General features: G+C 36.2%; 1 protein-coding gene and 1 pseudogene across 1 annotated transcript in view; both read right to left on the reverse strand.

Moving 5' to 3' along the window:
* Positions 1-1,233: 1,233 nt before the first annotated feature.
* On the reverse strand, positions 1,234-8,921 carry LOC139149187 (sphingosine-1-phosphate phosphatase 2-like; annotated as a pseudogene).
* A 1,943-nt stretch (positions 8,922-10,864) lies between these two features.
* The window catches only part of LOC139149186 (sphingosine-1-phosphate phosphatase 2-like), a 29,300-nt gene continuing 18,329 nt past the window's right edge, over positions 10,865-21,835 (reverse strand). Inside the window, exon 3 of the mRNA XM_070720757.1 lies at positions 10,865-13,779. Within this exon, the coding sequence (XP_070576858.1) occupies positions 13,231-13,779 (549 nt within the window). The 3' untranslated portion in view covers positions 10,865-13,230. The remainder of the gene's footprint in view (positions 13,780-21,835) is intronic.

The raw sequence follows: 21,835 nt of genomic DNA on the forward strand, positions 1-21,835 counted from the left end.
GTGCCAGTGTGATTCATGAAAATGTTACATACATATATTGGTTGACTCAAAAAAATTTCCACAGTATTCCAAATTTATTGAAAGAGTTCAGAATTACTGTGAGTTAAAGAACACTCAATTGACTCCTGGCTTTTTGTTTTTGAAAGTTTGTTGCTGGCTCTTGGGCTGCCACATGGTGAAACAGCTCACTCCTGCCGCGCCATTGAACGAATTTAGCATTGTTCACAAGTGTTCACTGTACACAGATTGCCAAAGGAGGAAAGATTTTGCAATTTCATTTACGGACAAATTAACACCCATTATTGATTAATAGAAAATAATTGACTGAGTACCATGCAACAAGTATGACCAAATGACCTCAGACCTTGAGATTTGTTGTAAGTTGTTGAAGCAATCATTCAAATGCAAGATACGTATTTCAACTGGAATTCTCATTGGCTATTACAGTATGACATCATCTCCCTGAACCCATAGTGGGTAAAACCTGACTAAGTAGTTTGGCAAAAGGGAGAGCAGGTAACAGCAATGTGGCCAAGTTTTCAGTGCAATACATGAAAATATCCTTATATTTCACTGTGAAATCTTGAATGAGTTTAAAGCCCCATTTACAGCTATATTTTTTGCATTTTTCCGTAAGATGGTTTGAAATCAAATGCAACTTAAGTAAAAATGCTTGCAAAAGAGTGACCACAATGTTTCTCGAGAGCTAAATAATTTCAAGTTCAACTCAAATACGGCTGCTGCATTTATATACGTGTAAGCATCTAATTTTAATCAACTAAATCCATCACTAATGATTGGAATACTGAGATCTTCAAAGACAATCCAAAAAATCTCCCCAAAGATAGGATGGGGTTTTTTTTGTTGGTAAAATGCAAAAAAAAATACAGCTATTGGAGCTATTAATTAAGAACTTTGGTATTACTCTGCCTAAATTTCTGACAAGCTGGTGAGAAAATGAGAAATTTTCATCATAAGATATAGGTACTGACATTTTGGAAATGGCAAGAAAGCTATGGAGTGCTATTTGAAAAACATGTTTGCATTGATCCTGCAACAATTCTTTAAACTTTGAAAGTGTGCCATGCATACAAAACAACACAGTTGAAATTCATTTTTTCCTTCCCCTTTTTGCAAAGCTGCCAGTCATGCAGTAGTTTTCATCAATTTATATAAATGATCCCTAAATTTCCAATAAAATTGATATACAACATGAATTTTTTTTTTCACAGATTAAGAATTATAACTACCAATGTCCATGTGAAGTATTTTTGTGAAGAATAACAACTGTACCGTAACAAAAATCACTTACATGTACACAGCAATTGCTCCAAACCTTTAACAGAGTTGTACAAATACGCTTGCACCATCTGCAGTGTGAAAACCATCAATGAGTTGTTCACATGTAACCAATCAACTGAACAACATTTTATACATTCACGTACGCTTTGCTATGACCTTTGTGACACGCACAGAATAACAAGTCAACTAGTACTAGCAGCAATAAAACAGCAACATTCATCTATCACATAGCTAATGCTACTTTATCAATGCTGTAGACAGTAGCATGGACCTACAACATCTACCTACATATTCTAAAGAAACACACAAAATACAAAATGACCCAGCTCCCCCTTTCCCAGTCACCTGACCTTCATCTTTTTGTTTTACTGTGTGGAAGTTAAAATCAATATTCTAAGTGAGAGGTTTGTCTCAATTTTCCGCAGACTATCATTGTAGTTTGGTACTCAAGTCTGCAGGTCACTCAAGTTTTAAAGATCTGATCAATATCATGGGAGTATAGGAGTATTGTATTAACAATGTGTCAGACAAGGCAAATGTAAGAAACAAACAACTCCCTACTTATGACAATCATGTATTATTCAAAGGAAAAACTGTTCTTTCCAGTTTAGAATTTGTAATGCAACTTCACCACTGATAAAATTGACCATGTAGGTTTATAATCAATACTAATAAAACCTGTACACCCCTATTATTCTAAGATCTGGACTGTCGTTTTGGCATTCGCTGTAAATCTCAGAAAAAATTCAAAAATTGAAAAAAAGCAAAGGGATGAACGTCCTGCATAAATTGCACTCTTCTAATCCTCAGCAGCAACTACAGCATGGTTCAAAGGTTGAAGTAGCAAAAGGTCAGGGGGCAAAAAACTGCAGCCAGGAGTCCCACTACAAAATAGGTGATGAACTTCCTTGGGAGCTCAACACATAGCATATCTGTTGACTTGGCCTGTGAAAATGGTACCTTCAAAACAACACTGACAACTGCAGAAATAGAAACTTTGGACAAAGTCCTGCACAGGAGCAGCATGCTGAGACCTAGGGTGGTTTTCAGAGACATGTTGATGAGCCACTCTGAATTGGGTATGTGAATCTCGCGGGGTTCAAGTACCTCAACCTCAAAGAGCTGGATCTGGTGTTGCACCCTCAGCCACTGCCCGACGAAAATACCAGTCCCTGCACCCACAACAATGGTGGCAAGTTCACGGGACGAGTTCCATTCGGTGAGTGCTGGATAGCAAAGCGCTATGGTAACTCCGACACAAACTGCCCGCCAAGGAGCTCCATCTCCAATAGTGAGGAAAGCGTGAATGACATCCAAGTATGGTATACAGACCAGCATGATCAGAGTTGCAAATATCAATCCAACGATGATATCCTGTGGAATAAATCAGCATAATTAGTGTCTCTCTTCCATCACTCACTCACAAGGCATTCCTGAAAGAATGCACACTATGCTACAGGGTCCCTGGTTTCAATCAGCCGTGTTCTATGACTGAGATGAGTAGTTGCTTGACCACCTGGCAACTTTGCCGATACACTGTATGTTGCTTTCTAGGTAGTACACTTGTACACTTTATCAATGGTAGCTAATCTAAGTGGGATAAGTCTGCCAATCTTTGTTTTCATTAACTTGGAAATGAGCTTACTGCAGAATTTGGATATTTGGTAAACCTTTGGAAATCTTAATCTACAACAGAAGATATACACATGTACTGAATATTTTTCAGATGAATTTATTTCATTGTTCCTTGAGATTCACTTGTGAAATCTATATTTCAATCTCTGGAAACAAAATATAACAAGGTATCATTAACAAATAAAATCAGTGGAATATTTTTGAAATGCAAAGGCACATAAAATTTTTAATTATGCTCTGTTGCCTTCTTCTGACACTGCAAGAACCATACACAGAAGAGGAGGTAAAACCAACAGAGCTACACAGAGTAGTTCAGACTTGAATGGGAATCATTGCAAATTTCTCCTATTGCTGCTGACAACTCGGTGTGTATTGATGTTCCACCACAGTAAGGGTATATGGAATATGATAGAGCAACATGAACAGTAGAGGGGGGCCCTCTACTGGATTGGTAACACCTATTAGGCCAAAAAAAAATAAATTGTGCTGTTCCGATAACATGGTTTTCAAAAATAAGGTAGGTAGGTAGGCAGGGATTTTTTTCCCCAAATATTTTTATTTTTATATATGCATTTTTCAGGGGTTCAGGGTTTCAAACACTGGCCACAACATTTCCAGAAAAACATATCATACATATAAAAGGAATGAAAACATAAAAGACATCCTCGTTCAAGCAAAAATCAAACGCGAGGTAACGAATGCATGATTATACGGGTTTTTTCCTTCTATTTTCAACTTCCCTGTTTACGTAGCTCTAAAAAGTTTAGGGTCGGCAGGTAAAAAAATAGGGTAGGTCGGGTTATCGGAACAGCACAATTTTATTTTGTTTGGCCTTACACATAATGGTCCCTGTAAAACTGTGCTACCAGTAACCTTCAGTGAGTCCTTTAGACTAGGCATGGGTTAACAAACTTTCATGAGGTAGAATGTACAGTAGGGTATATTCTCTGAGTTAACATGACAGGTAAAGTTTCCTTTACTTTCCTTTTTCTGTGTTCAACTGGTCTGTAAACGGAAAATCAGGGTGGATATTTTTGTATGAGATACAAATGGTTCTTTTCATGCAAAAGTGAACCCAACAATAACACATCCAACATTTGGATGTACTTCAGTCACACATACTTGATCACAATGTAGAATGACAAATATTTGTGTTTGCAGACCTTTTCCTGTTTGATATATGACCTTGGATAGAACAAATTTGCAATTGCACTTAGCCTAGATGGTAAGTCAATAACAGAGATATGTGTCTATAGACATGCAAATATCAAAATACACACTTCATTGCTTTGCAAATCTGAATCATCAATTTAAAATGGAAGCTCTGTGAAATCTTGAATTGGTTACCTTCTAAATGTGATTTCATAGTCATTTGGCTGATTTGAAAACTTTTTAGATGGAAAATGGACCTTGAGAAAGCGGGTGAAGGTTCAATATTGTATGTAGAAACATTGCAAAGCACACGTTTTCCCCTGTACCTTGCTTATTGGCTCAATTTAAGTTATGAACAGTGGAAAGAGAATGTGGGTCTCTAGATCTGATGTTGTTCGGAAGCATGAAGCAGAATTGATCACCAAGTTGTCTAAAGATTAAACAATGTGATAGATATGAATACCAGACTCAGTGTATATACAGTATAGCCACTTCAATTGTCAGTATGATAGAAAACATTGACCCGATAAATATATATAGACATGTGATATTTGATGATCTTTATTCAAATGCCAAAAATTGCATTAGCTTAAAGATGAGAAATGGTTTCAAAACCGTGCAACAGTGTCTGAAAACTTAATTAAAACCATGCAACAGTGTCTGAAAACTTTATTTCCCAAAGCAACTACCACATTTAAATATATGGCCCTGGTTTGTTTTTTAAAATTTAAATACCATGATCATAAAATATGACCACTCTTAAATAAAGTATTTTATTGCAGTCATGCTGATGAAACGAAACCTTGTCTGGACGAATTGCTACTCTGGAAATGCTTTCTCTTGGCAGAAAAAATGACTGGAAGCAAAAACTTTTCGTTTTTTTTTTTCACCTAACATAATGCTCTATGACGGCTGGGCATCACCATACTCTTTATGTGAACTATTGTACCTCACAAACGTGCAGTTCAAAGGGTATCTCAATTCATACTTACCAACAAACTGTGCATTCCTAGATAGATTCTACTCAAACACACCAGTATACACCATGCAACTGCTATGGTGAGGCCAAGCCAAAATGGATACTGAAAAACACATGAAAAGGGACAAAGGAGACAGACAACTGATTAGCAAAAGGAAAACCATTTGGGCCATTGACTACAATTTCACATACTGTGACAGATGGTGACATTATTGATTGGTGCTCTCCTATAGCGGTACAAATGCATACATATTACATTGTGGAAATTACTGTATGGCACTTTCATGTCCATTGATTCTACTATAGCTTGATGTTATGCTAACAAACTTTGCTCTGTGAAATCACTTTTTGTCACAAGATGGTCCCCAAAGACTACAGTGCAAAACCAACACTGTTTTGGTCAGTTTCATGGAGCTTAACCGCTTTTCTGCCAAGTCAGTGGTAACCGCAATTGAGTATGATTTCAGGGGAGGAGGTGTCAAGTCAGTGAAAATCAGTGATACAAGAGCCAGCCAAATCCAGTGAATCACCACATTTAGGCAGATTTTAGGGGTTTCAAACTGCCGAGCTGAGCACAAGAACATAACATTCTTGTATATGAGACATACAAAGTAGGTGAAAACAGGTTTTGGCTCTGTATCAATTTTCAGTGACTTGGCAAGATGGCAGGTAACAGGCCAAGTAAAAAAAGGCTTAAGACTATCAGTATTATGACTTTCACAATACACATATAGCGCTAAAAATAACTAACATCATGACCAAATGTACATAAATCATAATTTTGACCAAAGGTTCCTTGTTGTATAAAAGTACAGCCTCATTCACATGTTTCTGTTTCCATGACCCTAATCTCAATCTGAATCAGCGTTGGCGAACTGTCCGTGAGTCATATTTAAAGAATTACATGTAAAAGCAATTTCTGTGATTGTTTTATGCAGTGATTTAAAGGATGACCTACTCATTAATATGAAAGTCTCGCTAACTGGAGGAAATTCTTTGTCAGTACAGACAAATGGGTGCTGCTTATTGTTATCAGTATGTTGATGTAGTTTTCTGAACTCCACCACTTCCCTCACACTTGGTCTTTCAGTCATATTTATGAAATAATTGGATATTACATTGTCTTCTGTGAATGAAGGATATATAAGACTTTCTTGGTTCGCTATTGTTCATTGCAACCCTTTAACCCCTGACAGCCTGTGGCTAATCCACAAGGAGGAATGTAGCATATGATGTAACTAAGTACAAGCAATTTATTTTCATTCAACCAGTGGTACATTGAGACACTGTTCCAGACATTACATATAATGCTTAAGTATGACTGACTTAAGTAGTGCTGAGTGGTCTTTCAAGGTCGTCTTCAAACCACCTTTTGCTTCTGACTTGTACAAAACATATGTCTGCCGTGTAGCATCTAGCCTATACTGGTTTACATTTTTTTAGGAAACGTATATGCCCTTCTGAACTGGTAGACTCTTGTGTGTTTTTTCATGCATATTCACTGATGTCGTAGCAATTCTTGAACATTTCAGCTGAAAAGTGCATGTTTGCATTAGAACTGACATATCACGTCTGTCCAAGGCCACGAAACACTAACAGATACAATAGTTGGACAAACACTTGTAAATAAATTTATGATTTTGTTGGGCAGAAACTCTTGCTGAAGTATATTGACTGGAACTTCTCTAGCTTTCCAGAAGAAACGGGAGCCAATAGTTTCTTTTAAAATGGCTTTCCTAAGAGTACCCCCTTTCACACTGAACCCTCATTGTATGTAAATGATGGTGAATGAAAGTTGTTGCAAGGTCATTGTGCCTTTCCACCCAAAGCATGGAACTTCTCAACAACTCGAGAGCAATGAGTACCTATGGTGATGTAGAAATATGACCATGGATGAGGGAAAAATCAAAAGTGTGCAGCAATGAGACTGTAAAAGTAGTTTTCATCCTGTATTATCTTATTCCTATATGTAAATGTGAATAGACTTCTGGGGATGGTCTAAATGCTGTTTATTGAGTAGGCATTTCTTGCCACTAGGTAGAGGTTTGTTTACTCCAGTAATACAAGTGGACGTTGAAGGTTGTGTGATACGTATGCCAGCTAATCGAATGTCAACAGTACATTGTACTGAAGTCATAAAAACTACTTGAGCAAACTAATAACTGGTTGAAAGTCACAATTTACTCCCTTCATGAAATCTTTAGTACCATGGACTAATGAGCAGGCTAAACCTTGTGACATTGCAATGTCAAGTGGTGATTTGAGGGACGGTGTTGTTGGAGGACAGTCTAAACTTCATTCATTCTAGAGGTGTTCTCTGTTGATTGAGAATCTTAGTGTGTTAAAATGTACACATTGCCTAAGAAGGCTGTTAGCACATACAACTTCGGAATGTCTCTGCAAGGCCAGTCAGCCAACCCCTCTTTAAGTTGTAGGTCTCCGAAATAAACATCTACACATCTCATCTTTCGTATGCTTTTCACAAATTATGTTATAAAAATGCCTTTCAGACCAAGCAAAACATCCCCAACATAACCTTTCAAATCCAAGCGCGGCATTACACACAAAGTACAGCAGTCTGTGATTATATCTGAAAAACTCACATTTATTAATAGATATGTTACTTCCTGACTGTTCTCAAGAGCAGTCAAATATAGTTTCTAGTGTTGTAGCATATTAATAATGATGATAAACAACCATCATGCTCTTTGTGATCAATCATCAGAACTGCACAAGTTGACCCCCCCCCTCCCACCCCCTCTCAAAAAAAATACTGGTAATATCAAGTGATTAAACTACATTCACTGCAAGCCCTGCCATAAAAAGTGATTGATACAGGTTTTTTGGTATGTTTGGTGTGAATATGGAAGTACAAATAGCCAGGTTCAAATTCCAACACCCGTAATCTGATTTACACGATTGATTAATTCGATTGAAATTTCATACAGCACAAAAGACAATAAAACACTGACCATTGTCTCGCCTCGTGAAAGCTATCTTCACCCGAGGAAAGACAGTCTTCTAAATTGTATTCAAAATCAGGACAAACGCTCGTTTTAGAAAGTGATTCGTTGACTGATATTAATGGTGTGTTTCAGGTTTGAGAAGCCTGCAGGGAGTGATAGAAGTGTGTGGATGGTTTCACTTACCTGATATCTGTTCATTGTGCATATTAGCAATGTAAATGGTATACACAAACGGTCATGGCATGGGTAGACGGCATACCGTACTCCTTCATGTAGACATTCACCGTATCGAGCCTCACGACGGGCGGACAGCTCGGCCGGGGCAGCTTAAAAATGTCCTTGCTACCCTGTCCGAGGAAAGTCACCACAACCCACATGATAACAACCCTATCCGCAACGTGCATCGATATATTCCAGAAACAGAATGGCAAAAAGACAATGAAGAAAATTTCATCTCCAAGCGCGGCCCCAAAATTAAAGAGATGGTACCAGAATCTTGAATTCACTTTGACTTGAACGGGTTGTTTGCCCGGCAGGGGCTTGACCGGCTCATCGCTGAGGCCATTAGAATCTGGCTCACCATGATCGCCGTTTGCCAGCACAATGTGCCTGCTCCGGAGTCGGTAGCCATCTTTAGAGACGTCGTTTCCGATCTTTTTGGATATAGCGGAGTCCTTCACACCATCCTTTGGGTTCCAAGGAACTACCTCAACCCCAAAAAGCCGTTGGAATTTGGCTACGGTTTCGGCACTGGTAACAAAATCGAGTGGCTTCTCCATCGCCCAGCTTTCACGCCACTCGAGAACGAGACAACTTCGGGGTTGCCGGGATTCGCTCGGCGAAATGGCCAATGACGTTTACTTCCGGGTTCACTTTCAAACAAATAGTCCGATATTTACCGTTCACTGCGCACTTCTGTCTACTCCGTTCACAGGATTAACTGGGAGCGCTCCGTAAAGACAAACACGTCGCTAAACAGAAACTTGTACAATACATAGAAGCTAGAGCTCGGAATATATTGATTTATTATGGAAAGTAGATCCGATCCCGATTACTCATAGGTCGTGCATATATACCGGCAATTTTTACCACAGTGTAAATAGGCACACACAGTGGAACTGCGGAATAATATGTCAGGTAACGTTTTTAACATTTAGCTCATTATGTTACACACACCCGGACTACACACGTAGGGTGTGCTGGTTCGGCTATGGTCGGTCCCGGTCCGCTATGACATGACATAGCTGGAAATAATTCTAGTTTCCGTTTCTTCATTTCTTTTATATGCGAACAATGTACTACCGTGCTATGCATCTTGAAAAGGTAATTGGATTCAATTGTCTTAAATCTTAGGACTCAAGTTTGTTGTTTTATGTAATATCCTACAAAATATAACTATTAATGTGACCATTTTCAAGCTTGTCAAGCTGAAGCCCTCAATTCATAGTTTTTCACACCTAATTATTGTAGATATTGACTTTTCAATTAGCGTTATTCCTTTGAATTTCTCTCAAGATACTCAGTTGGTTTCGAGACAACCAATGCGTCCTTGTGTAGTTTAAAATGTCAATGTTTGCACAATATTATGAAAAAGAATACACTTTGAAGTGTATATGGATGTGCATAAGCGCATCTATACACATATAACATATAAATAGCAACAACATATAACATTGCAAACACCCTATTTTTTCCAAGATAAGTCAAAAGAAGAAATATTTCATTATAGGGTTGAAGTATTGGCTGAGGGGATACCATTTGAATAACACTTGCTAGGCTTTGTGCATGAAAGTATGTGTGTAGCCGTCTAGAATTATCTGCATTCCATGGTTGTTGCTCATTTTGTACTTTGTGTGTGTCTTTTGCCAACTTCATCATGGGTGTCTGAATTCTACATGGCATTTGGTAAAAGTATCGAGGTACCCAGGCGGTGTACAGAAAGTCTGCTCAGCCAATGTCATTGAGTAGTTTGATCTTTGTCTTCAGATTCTGTAATGTATCACACTATTACGTATTCTCGGAAGGCCTTTATGTTAATTTCTGTTATTTGAATTGATCTTTGACATCTTTCTTCAAATTCTGTAAACGTATTGCACTATTATATTCTCTCAAGGTGCTATAGTTGTGATGCTAATCTTCCTACTGCCAGCAGTATTGTCAGTGTTCTGATATCATCAAAGTTACATATTTCCTGGTAGTCAAATCATTATAAAAAATTGTTGCAAAAATAATTGTTGTCCATTTTCATTATTCTGTTGTCCTACATAGATACTGTCTTCTGTATTTTTTTGTCTGAAATTCCATGTCACTACTTCCACCACCAGAATTCATCACAACACTAATTGTAATTTCAAAAGACAGTCACACTCTAACAACAGTTCTTGTGATTTTTTTACCCAGTTTGGAAAACATTGTATATTTTCAAATCAAACTTGTGCTATTTTCTCTTGTCCTGCAAAATAAGCTCACACAATGGCATGCCTTATGATATGAACGGCCCTTATACATTTAAAAACAAAAGTTTGTTATTTTACTGTTAATAGAGGGCGCCCCCCAAAAAGTGAAGTGAGTTTGTTTCCAGAGTGAGTTTCCATATTTCCATTTGCCTGTAGAGGGCGATATTTACAACCCCCTCACCACCGAGACAAAGTTGAATCACTTCCAAGACCGTAGTAGTAGCTATTTTCAAAGGAAATCTTGCCATTCATTTGCAACATAATTTTAACATTTGCTTTGTGACTGAAATTTTAGGTGATGCTCCACAGATGCAGACATTTCCTTTCAAGTGTGGGCATCTACACTTTTAAAATAAAACACTCAACAGGGCATAAATATTTACTGTTACCTGGCACAGTCTGAATTTTATTTTACAAGATACCAAAACAATTGTGAAAAGCTGTGAATGAGATCTATGTAACAACAAGTACATAATAAAATCTAGTAACATCATCAAAGATAGTTGGACAGGTCAACAGATTGTAATTCATGTTCTTCACTTTGATTCAAGACAAAAGCTCTACACAATGGACTCATCCTTCAACTCATCCATTCAAATTTTAACTATGTGTGTACAAATTACTATGTAACTTAATATTTCAGTTAAATTTACAGAGATACATGATTGGAAAACTGAATGAAAAGCAGTATTTTTGGGACTCTATATGCCAATGCAGATTGAGTGAGCTTGTTTTACATGAAACTGGGTTTTATCAATGCAACCTCAAATCCTCATACCTTTTCCAGGAGTAAACCTACCATAAGCACTTTATTTCAAACCCAAGATGCATGTAACTAGCTGTAATATAGGCAATAGTACAAGTTACAGTTTTACCTGAATTGGCAGGTAAGGCTGGAGTATGTACATGAACAGTGCATCATGACCTCCTGTTGAGTGTTATGTTCTCATGGTTTGAACGACTATAACTTGTCACCATCATCATGATCAATTAATTCACTGTTCTTTAAAAGCTTTCATTTCTAAATTTTAATCTAAAAGCTTAACTTTTCTGCTAGGACAGATTCCTAAGTCTATGAGCAAAATCATGTTCCTTTACTTTGTTTTTGTTTCTTATAAATTAAAAATTTCCTGGACAACTTTTGTTTAAATATGGCTGAATTCAGGTTTAAAATCTAACTATGGTACTATTTAGAATACAGGAATAAAACATGTTTTTTGGCACCAGCATTTACGACTTTCTTATAAAATGAATGCCATAAAAAATTTGGAACCTTTTCATGTATTTCAGATTATGATTATTACACTAATTTTTAACACCGAGTAGCAATCAACTTTCACCTGCATTTAATCATAATTTTTGCATCCAAATCTTTTGGAATCTTTTGGAAGGAAATAGAACCACTTAACAATCAAGTTTTAGAAGAAAAAGTCACTTTGCTAGTCAAACTGTGAAATCTAACCTTAAATATTTTTACTGTTCACATTAATTGTCCTGAGATTTTTTCTCTTTCAGTGTTGATTTAATGTAATTCAAGTAGGATTGGTTCATCAACACTGATTGATTTTCTGTTTCATAATTAATATACAGAAATGATATTTTTACTTGAATTTAAATGACTCCAAATGAAATGAAAAAAGGATAGGAATAATAAAAGTTGATAAAAAGTGGAAATGCAGGGTCTACACCTGAAACCACATACAGCTTTTCATTGTATGATAAAAATTTTATGCAGTATTTGTTTGTTCAATAAAAGTATGTGTGGTATTTGTTGATTGTTTTGTTTCAAACAGTATGGTACTTTTTATTGTCTATCAGCAGCCTAAAACTTCATATTTAGGTCTGCTGATTATTGTGATTTTCTCGACCCTTCATTTCCAGCAAGGCTATAAAAACAACATATTATTTCAGTGAAAGTCAATGAAATCTCTTTTGTGTATCTTCAGGATTAGTTTTTTCTGTCCTGTCTGATTCTATTCCGTCAGTAACTACCCTGTATCGAGGTATTAGTCGTTTATCATTGTTGTAGTACACATTACTGATTAGGAAACATTCCCAAAAGTTGGGGAATTACCTTAGATTTGCATGCAATGGCATTTTTGAATGCTGTGACTGCCTTGGTAGATCATGAGGCGCCTTGTTATTTAAATTATCCTCATGTTATTGTTTTCATGTGACCTCATTATCATATTTGATTCAGCAGAAGAACATAAAATTTTCATATGAAACAAAAATTATCAAACAATTCAAAAGAAAGCAATTTTCTCAGTCATAAATTTGTCCAGCTGCAAATTTGTAGAAATCCATACTTGGTGAAATAGGTATGTTACGTTATTCATATCTTTTGAAAAATTTTATTTGTAAATTTTCCATGTTAAAACTTGCTGATGCAGTAGCTAGAACAACAGAACAAACTATACGTGAACAAAAGAAAGTCACTGAGATGGTCTTCATAATTTTTGTTCAAAGAAACAATCATAAAAACCAGCAGTACGTAAGAATGCAAACATGGGTCTCATTTGTACATATTGTATTTGAAAAACATTAGAATGTAATTTCTATGATTGCTTTGTATGAGTAATTTTTGCTTTTTTGGGAACATAGAATTGAAGTCCTGAGTACGGAAGATGGTCAACCATATTGAGATTGTCAATTTTTGGAGATGACTTCCTATATTACATGATCAACAATTTCAGATTTTGATGAATGTGCCCGCTCACTTTGTGTCAGCGGTTGGTGACTATACCAAACCCAAATATACATACAAGGAAGGTACTGTGAGGCAAGCATTTAGGACAACAGCCATGTATGTGAAGAACTTTCTAGGCAGTTCTACAACAACTCTTTCTGTGGCCTTTGCTTCAGAATGGGGAATACCAAGAATGAAACACACTACTGCATAAGTGAGAGGCTTCATGATAAGTCTTGTGAGAAGCAGAACTGGAAGTCCGATCAGAGTCTTAACAACCATGAGTACAAACCACTTGAGATCAGGGATGGGGATATCATAGGGTAGTGGTTCTACTGGATCAAGAGGAAGGATATTGTAATAGTTTTTCAACCACATTCCTACCATGGCACCTGTTGCCACCCCAAGGATCAGAGTTGCATCACCTCGCGCAGCACTCCACCTGTCAAGAGTCGGGTAGCAGACAGACATCGTTATGCCGACTACCAGGGCTGTTATTGCTCCATACTCGTGCCGACAGAAGAATTCATCTATGATGTGGAGGTATGGCGCCACCACAGCTACGATGATTGCTGAGAAGATCAGGCCCACTATGATGTCCTGCAATGAAGGAAGAGTGGACACACTTGTGTTAGGAAAAGGGTAAAAAGTGAACATTTGTGAGCATTCAGTATGTATGATCGCAAAGGAACCTGTTAATTGGCATTATATTACCATGCCCTGCCCATCGCATTTTGATTGGTCGAGCTGAACCACGTGACTGACCACAAATACACAGTAATGGTTTGTTTACATGCCCGTGAATATGAATAATAAGATTAACACTCAAAGTATCGTAACTTTACAGCTCAAACGTAAATCATAATCAATCACAAAATAAAATGGAGCACTTGTAGGTCAAGTTGAGATACTTTTTTCTGAAAACATCTCCGGATTTGCCAATTTTTTACAGCGCGCGTGACAGTGCGTCGCGTATTGCTCAGTTTCTGGGGCCCAGTTGTCGTTCGCTCCTGAAATTTTTCGGAAATTTTGACAGTTTTCTTGGGTTTGCTGATAATATAATGGAAATAACAGACTCCGCTCTGACCATTAACGTTTATTTATGGGCGCAGGCTCGAGGAAAGCCAAATTAACGGGCTCGGCAAGCCTCGCCCGTTAATTTTTGGCTTTCCTCTCGCCCTTGCCCACAAATAAACGTTAATGGTCAGCGCGTCGCCTGATTTCTATAATATCAAACAAGATATCTAACAAAGGCATATTGGCCTGTATTTGACATTGAAACAATTGAGACTGACTCAACAGTTTCAAATTCCAAGAGACAGTCATATGGCAAATCAGATGTAGAGCAGTAAAGTGTTTGTATTTTGTGGATCATTAGTGTACAACTTGAACCACTTATGATGATAAGCTGATGTGATGGCCTAAATTTCACTTTTAAACTTTTACTGTGCCCTTGTGCAACTGTGAGTAGGAAAAGTGGAAAAAGAACTATAAATTTCAATTGTCAGAGGCTGTCTTCATTGTAATAAAACAACAACTCTGGGAGAGTTTATTGTTTTCAACAGTATTACCAATCCTAAGTAATTAACTGAAATCAGCCATTCAACATTGTTCCTAAAGCAGTACATGTTGAGAGCAGAATCTATGAAGCACAACTATGGCAACTAATAGTGTGAGTTCCTGTTCCTGTGACAAGCATTCATGAAGGACACAAGCCAAATTTGAAATAAATTCTATGTATTCTATTTAAAAACTATCTATTGTTGATTGACCAATCAGAGTGCTCAATTCAGGGTGTTTTATTTACTCGTAAAGCCTTGGTCACCAAATTCCAGAAACGAATGACAGCGCCGTAGTAAAGTACTGTCCAATCAAAAGTGAACATGTCATATTCTGTAGACATCTGGTACGTTTTAATATTCAAATTTCGTAACACAGTGGAAACCAGGTGCAACATAAAATATGCTGTGCCCTGGGGCATTTATATAATGTGCCCTAGGGCATTTATAGGATGTTCCATTACATTGGAAGGCTATTTCACAAATAAAAGTTTTAATTCATATCCTAAACATGTTACATTGACAAAGGGGACAGTTGACGTAAACACATTGAAAACGAAAATATATCAGTTAGGGGCAATAGTTTTTAAGTCGGATAAAACCCTCGTACTCAGGCTCTTCTGGTATATAAAGTCCAACCCTACGCTAAAATGTCTCGGCCTGCGGCCTCGACATTTTATTGTTGGGTTGGACTTTATATACCAGAAGAGCCCTCGTACTCTGGCTTTATCCTATACATATCTGCAACTACATTACTGGTATACTAGTTGTTTCTCAAATCACTGAAAATTTTCTGGACTTTCCAAAAGTTTTTCCAGTGTTTTTCCTAGGAGTGTGTATGATCAAAAATTTAATTTTCAAGAGGCGATTATTGTTATAATTTCTCTTCAAATAATTGACATTTACAATTACAACCATAGGTGACTGATTCAATTTTCTGGGAAATTTCCAGGAAGGAATATTTTGCAGGACTTCTGAGTTGTTTTGAACAGTTTCAGGAGTAAGGGAACAAAAACTTCAAACCTACCGGTATTATCGGTACTACTGAAGTCTTATGACAGTTAACACAAGAAGCATTATATTTAAAAGGATTGAAAAGAATTACTGAAGACAATAATTGTTGGAAAATTAGAGGGAACTTGTTCATTGATCTTTTGATAAATAAGTAAAAGTTAATGATGTTCAATCTAGGAGAAATTTAATGACAAGTTCTTTACCATAGTTTGTTGTCTGAAAGGTCTCAGCATAGATAAATTACAGAATTCCAAGCATTTTGATTTACAAGCAGACAGCGCCCTCTACAAACATCTGATTATCTATCCCTGTTCATTTCTACTCTCATTCCTTGTCGCTTATGTGCAGATGCTTCTATCATTCATTCATTTGGGAATTCCAAATTCCTTACATGCTGATAGCGCCCTCTACAGACATACCCAACAAATGGGTTAAATTTCTTATTCACCACTTATTTACCTGTTCTCTCTCAAAAAATGAAGATCATTCTGGATAGAAACTGCACGTCCTACATTTTGATGTTTTGCATGTTGTGCAGATTAAAAAAATATAAAAAAATAACACCCTAAAAATTATACAGATCTTTTGGCATTAAAATTAGGTAAAAACCAAAGCAGTGCACTTCTCGAAATAGGGTTTCAAAACACTCTCTGTATAATCACAAGCATGTAAACTTGTAAAGTTGACCAAAACATAAAAAAATTCACCGTAAATTAATATAATTTGAATTTGATCATTCACAGGATCTACGAACCCTTGGATACTGCAACATGTGAAGTTTCTGAAAAGCACACATCTTGAACAAAAATTAATGAAAATCTTCAAAGATACACATTCATAAATTTAATACTCTTTGATAAATCTAAATAATAACATATCCCTAGGAAGCTGATAACCTCGCATGGTAACTAATTGTACACAAAATTTGCAGGAAGTTCAAAACAGCAAACATGTTTCAGGACCAAGACAGACAGATAACTAGATAATAGATAAGCTGCATGTTGTTCTCTGACAACACAGTTCACCAAACTGACAAGCATACTTCTGATTTTGTTTCATGATTTGAATATTCCACCATCAACAAATGTCTGTATAATCCTGTTAACAGTATGATATTTACTGGCAATATACTACACATCAGTTTTATAGTTACAATGCTGATCACAGTTGTAGGTTTGTTACTATGGCTACAAGCTTTAATGATATTTGAAGCTGCCAAAACAAAGTTTGTCTTTATTTTTTTCAATCTTTACAACTACAGCTTGTACTCCTTTAATTGCTACAGTTTCAACTGGGAAAAAGGTGGTAACACAGAACAAGTTTCCCCATTCCTCGAAGGACAATTTCTTAAAGTCTCGTAAAGAATTATACAAATATTTTGTATATTGAGTTGTTGACTGAAATACCTGGAGTGTTCTGTTCTTATTTCAGTGACTCACCAAACTTGACCAAGCTTTGACTTGTCATTCTGTTTATAATTCAAATGAAGCCAGTATGACCACCTGACATACCAAGAGGTTAATGGTACGTAACCAACTGAATAAGTGCCCCAATTCCATAGTTCATTTTCTGGACATTGGTTTTTCTGTTGTTAACATTGCACAGCATATTTTTAAGAGGTGCTTTCAAAATTGCTGGCAATGGTATTTTTATTTTCATAAATACGCTGTTTACTTTTCACAAAACGGACCTTACACTTCTGCTTCTTCTGTATGGTTTTAAAACAAGGTTTTATACAACCAAGCTTCCGTTCTAAAATTCTCACCGCTGACTATTTGTGGACAGTTGATCAAGTTGCTTGGAAACAGCAGAGGCACATACATCGTTCACTGCCCCTTTAAATTGACCTTTGAATCTTTGTTTGGTTTGTTTATTAACATTTGCAATAAACAATTCAGTTCTATTATTTTTTGTTGCGTGTGCATATACCGGTACATAAATATAGTTTTTAAGATGTAGAAATTTGTTTGCCAACAGGCAGGGCTCCCAGAGATGGTACAGCCTGTGTCTGTTACAATCTTCCGAATTAATATTCAATACCAAGGTTGTTAAACATCTGTCATTCTAGCCATCTTTGGTATTTGATACACAGGAGTGGGGTCAGCAGTCAATAGTTCATTGAACGTTTCGTGGTCTTTTCATATTTCATGGTGGTGCTTATGATGCTGCCATAAATATCTGATGTAGATATCTTTTAAAGGAATTTCCATAAAAAGATTAATTTTTATTCACCTGTTTAACATTTTGCATGATATTTATCTTTTCCTTGAACCATACACAAGCTTATTATAAATCAGACAGATAGCTTTTGGAAGAGAAGGATATCTGCTCTGCACATTTAACTTGTGGAGTTTTACATTCGTCTTACTTCTGGTAAATCTGGCTTGAAATTTTACGACTTTCACCAATTGAAAATTCTGTATCATGTTCATGCTTTTTGATCCTGCTGACGTCCTTGCAGTCTAATCATAGCACGTTCCGACACACATCTACTGAATTGTTATTTTCCAGAATATTATCAATGACTGCGTGACCCAGTATCAACCTATGTATCAACTTATCAGCATCACAGACCATGATGCTTTGCAAATTGACCCATAGGCCATCTGTTCAGAACAGTGATGTGTACAATTCTACAAGCATCAATTAACTTGTATTTTTATTTTTTAATCATTGGTTTTGAGATTACTTTACAATTTACTAAAGAGGAAATGCAAAAATATTTTTCCCTTCATACCTTGACCCCAATACCACACACATAGTATCTGACCTCTAACTGGACTGCTATCCTGGTATCAAATTCATTCTTGAATCGACACAGACTAATCTACCAATATGTACTGCTCTCCTTAACAGATCATTGTTTATTTCATTCAAAGGTTTCCTATCAAAATTGTACTAAATCTGCTGTAAATAGGACACAAATATAGCAGCTTTTTCATGATAACAAAACTGGAAAGGGGAGGGGTCATAACAAACTCGACATTGTCATCTGTTATTGAATAATTCTTGGCATAGCAAGCAAGTGTCAACTTGAGAAGATGATATATCTCACTATCAACTGATCTTTCTTAACACATAACAGCCAATAACCATAAACAATATGACCTTCTTGTGGGGAATCATTTAGCCTCATCACATATCAACTCAATCATGCAACTATTTTCCAACTAATTCACCACGCAATTTTGTGAAAGCATATTATATAAAACTACTATTTCTTCTGTTCATCTGCAAAAATTCACTGGTAATGAAGTTGTCTTTCAAATAGACAGATGAAAAATATATTGGTTTCATGCACTGAATGAAGGAAGCTCTGTTTCATACTTACTCAAGATAACAATTTTTCTCTTGACAAAAATTAGTTAAAAAAGAAGCTATTCACTGTGAAGCTTAATGTATTTCAAACCTCAGATATTTATCTCTATGTTGTATTTTAGTTCAGTGAACAAACCCTTTGGGTTTACTCAGCCCCAGATACACCATGTGGACATTTCTCTAATTTATTGAGACTGACAGTGTAGTGTTTTTATGTTATCACAATCTGTAAGTGGTTAATTGGTGTATAAAGGTCATATTTACATTAGATTACAACAGCCTCAGGGAAGGCAGTAATATTTTTTTTTATCCATTGGTAAAGTAGATTATCTTTTTCAACTTATGCACTGCTAATCAAAACACAGATATTTCAATATATACCACATGAATAATAAGTATTTACACCTCTATAAATTATGCCTAAACGTAAAATAACATAGTCGCAGTGGTTTTCTGATGAAAATTTTACTGGAATCAACGACTCTCAGTGTCTTGTCAAGCAAGGGCAAACACAACTACATGATAAAAATGGTGGCTAACCATAGCTCTTTCATTTTTTATGAAACCTATATATCAATATTGTTATACTTCCCATTTTCTAGCAGAAAATTATGCTCTGTTTACTTAACTTCAACACTTGATAGCGCCATTTATGCATATGTATGTTACTAAGTATAGTATAGTAAAAGACATCTTTTTGCAGAGAATTCACATATGGCATTTTCCAAGTTAGATTTCTGTCAATCAGTGACCGGGTGTTCAAAAACTCAGGCATATAATATTATCAAAATTTCTCCTTTTATTATTATTCAAATATCTGTTTCCACTTCAAAAGGACTGTGAGAGCAATTGTCAACAGGATTTATTTTGCACACAGGTTTATTTCTTGTAGTTACGGCAACATGAGGCCATGAACTGTCATGATCACATTTAATTGATGATTGTGGTTAATTGATGACTGTGCCCAAATTTTTGGTCAACTAATTTTTGAAGTGACCTAAACGACTTTGATCAAATAGAACATATTTAAATTGTGCTTCCATTTGCTTGGTTGGTCAACACAATTGCTTTTGGCACAAGCCTAGCAGACAGAGGTGTAGAACACCATGGGCATGATGAGGCATGTATATTTGACTACACTGTTTGCTTCGAACCAAAAATAGTGTCATAAGCACACACAAGACATCAAATACAAACAGCATTACATAAGTCTGTTGCAAATAAAATGAACAAGCACAAGTAATAGGTAGACTGTCGGCAGACGATACCTGTATTGAAAAATCTCATGGGATGTAGTTAGGGGAGAATAATTTGATTTCGAGGTGGGGATGGAGGAAATGGATATGGCAGCAAATTGTTTTCCCTGCCACTGTGGCAGCAAATATTTTTCTGTTGTCTGTCCTACATCAATTTTTCTCCACATGTGGAAGCAATGCAAATTTCTTTTTCGTGATTACCACTTTGTTAATATGCAGTTCTTGAGTCAATTACATGTCACTGGTTTACAACTTCACATAGAAAATTAATGAGTAGTATTCCATGTGAGCACAGGACAGATGGAATTAAATTAGAGGACAGAGATTGTGTAAAACAAGGATTGTCTCTAACAAATTCTTTATTGAAATTAACAGGTAAAAATACTGGAAAAAACTTACAGAGCATCTTGTGGAGATAAACAATCTAAAAATTGTAATCTAATTTCCCCTGTGATATGAGTAGAAACGAGTCACACTTTACAATCCGTACCTCTGTTATTTTGATTTTATGTAGAGAAAACTGGTAAAAAATTCATGTTATGAATCCTGTCAAGTGTTTTCAATTTTCACTATACTGAACCATCCAAAACATCTCTATTTAAATTTTGATCATGACAATGTTTATTGCAACATAAACCATGGCCAGGAAGTAGCGCACAACAAAAGCCTTTTGTTGAATGAATTTTGACCAAACTTTTGTTGTGTGTTTATATCATGAACAGTGGCAAAAAGACATTGGACTTCCTCATGTATTTTGAAATGTACATGGCCAAAGAGTACAAAGTATTTACTGATAAAAGATTTATAGATAATGTATTGGGAAAAATGTGACATTTTACTCAAGTAATGTACTTATTTATCTAATTTGTCGCAGCAATATTTTTGAATGCATAATTGCTGTAGAAGTATTCGTCATTTGCATAAATCCAAAACGCTGATATGTATTTCATTTAAAAATGACTCCTTTTAGCCTTCAACAAAAAGCAACATAGTTATGTTTTCACTGTATTTCAGGAATCATCTAGATTGATAAACTAAAAGTCACAATGAAATCTAAGAGGTGAAACAGTGCATAACTTGCATTGTAAAAGTGGGTTATGGGGACACGGTAATGGGGTAATGGGGTCACTGATAAAAGATGTCTGAATAATGTAGTGAGCAAATTAACATTTTGTGCAAGCAGTGTGTAGGCAATGTTTTTGGATCTATCATATAAGATTTCTTATTTATATATCCAATATGGCTGTCATCCCAGTACATCACTTTTCCCTTATTTCACGTACAAAGGACTATACACTGTTCCTTCAACCAAAGCATTATAACTATTTCTTCAACATACATTTTAGGAGGGTCAAGGACATTACATAATGACAGTCTAGTGAAATCTAAGTTGTGCATCAGACATCTTATTTACACAAATCCCAGAAAGTATCAGATCTGTGAAATCCAAGTCAAAAATTAAAAGAGACTGGAAACATCTATTGTTTATCCAATATGTTACTTTTCTGT

Source organism: Ptychodera flava, chromosome 14, assembly GCF_041260155.1.
Source record: "Ptychodera flava strain L36383 chromosome 14, AS_Pfla_20210202, whole genome shotgun sequence".
Classification (NCBI taxonomy): Eukaryota; Metazoa; Hemichordata; class Enteropneusta; family Ptychoderidae; genus Ptychodera; species Ptychodera flava.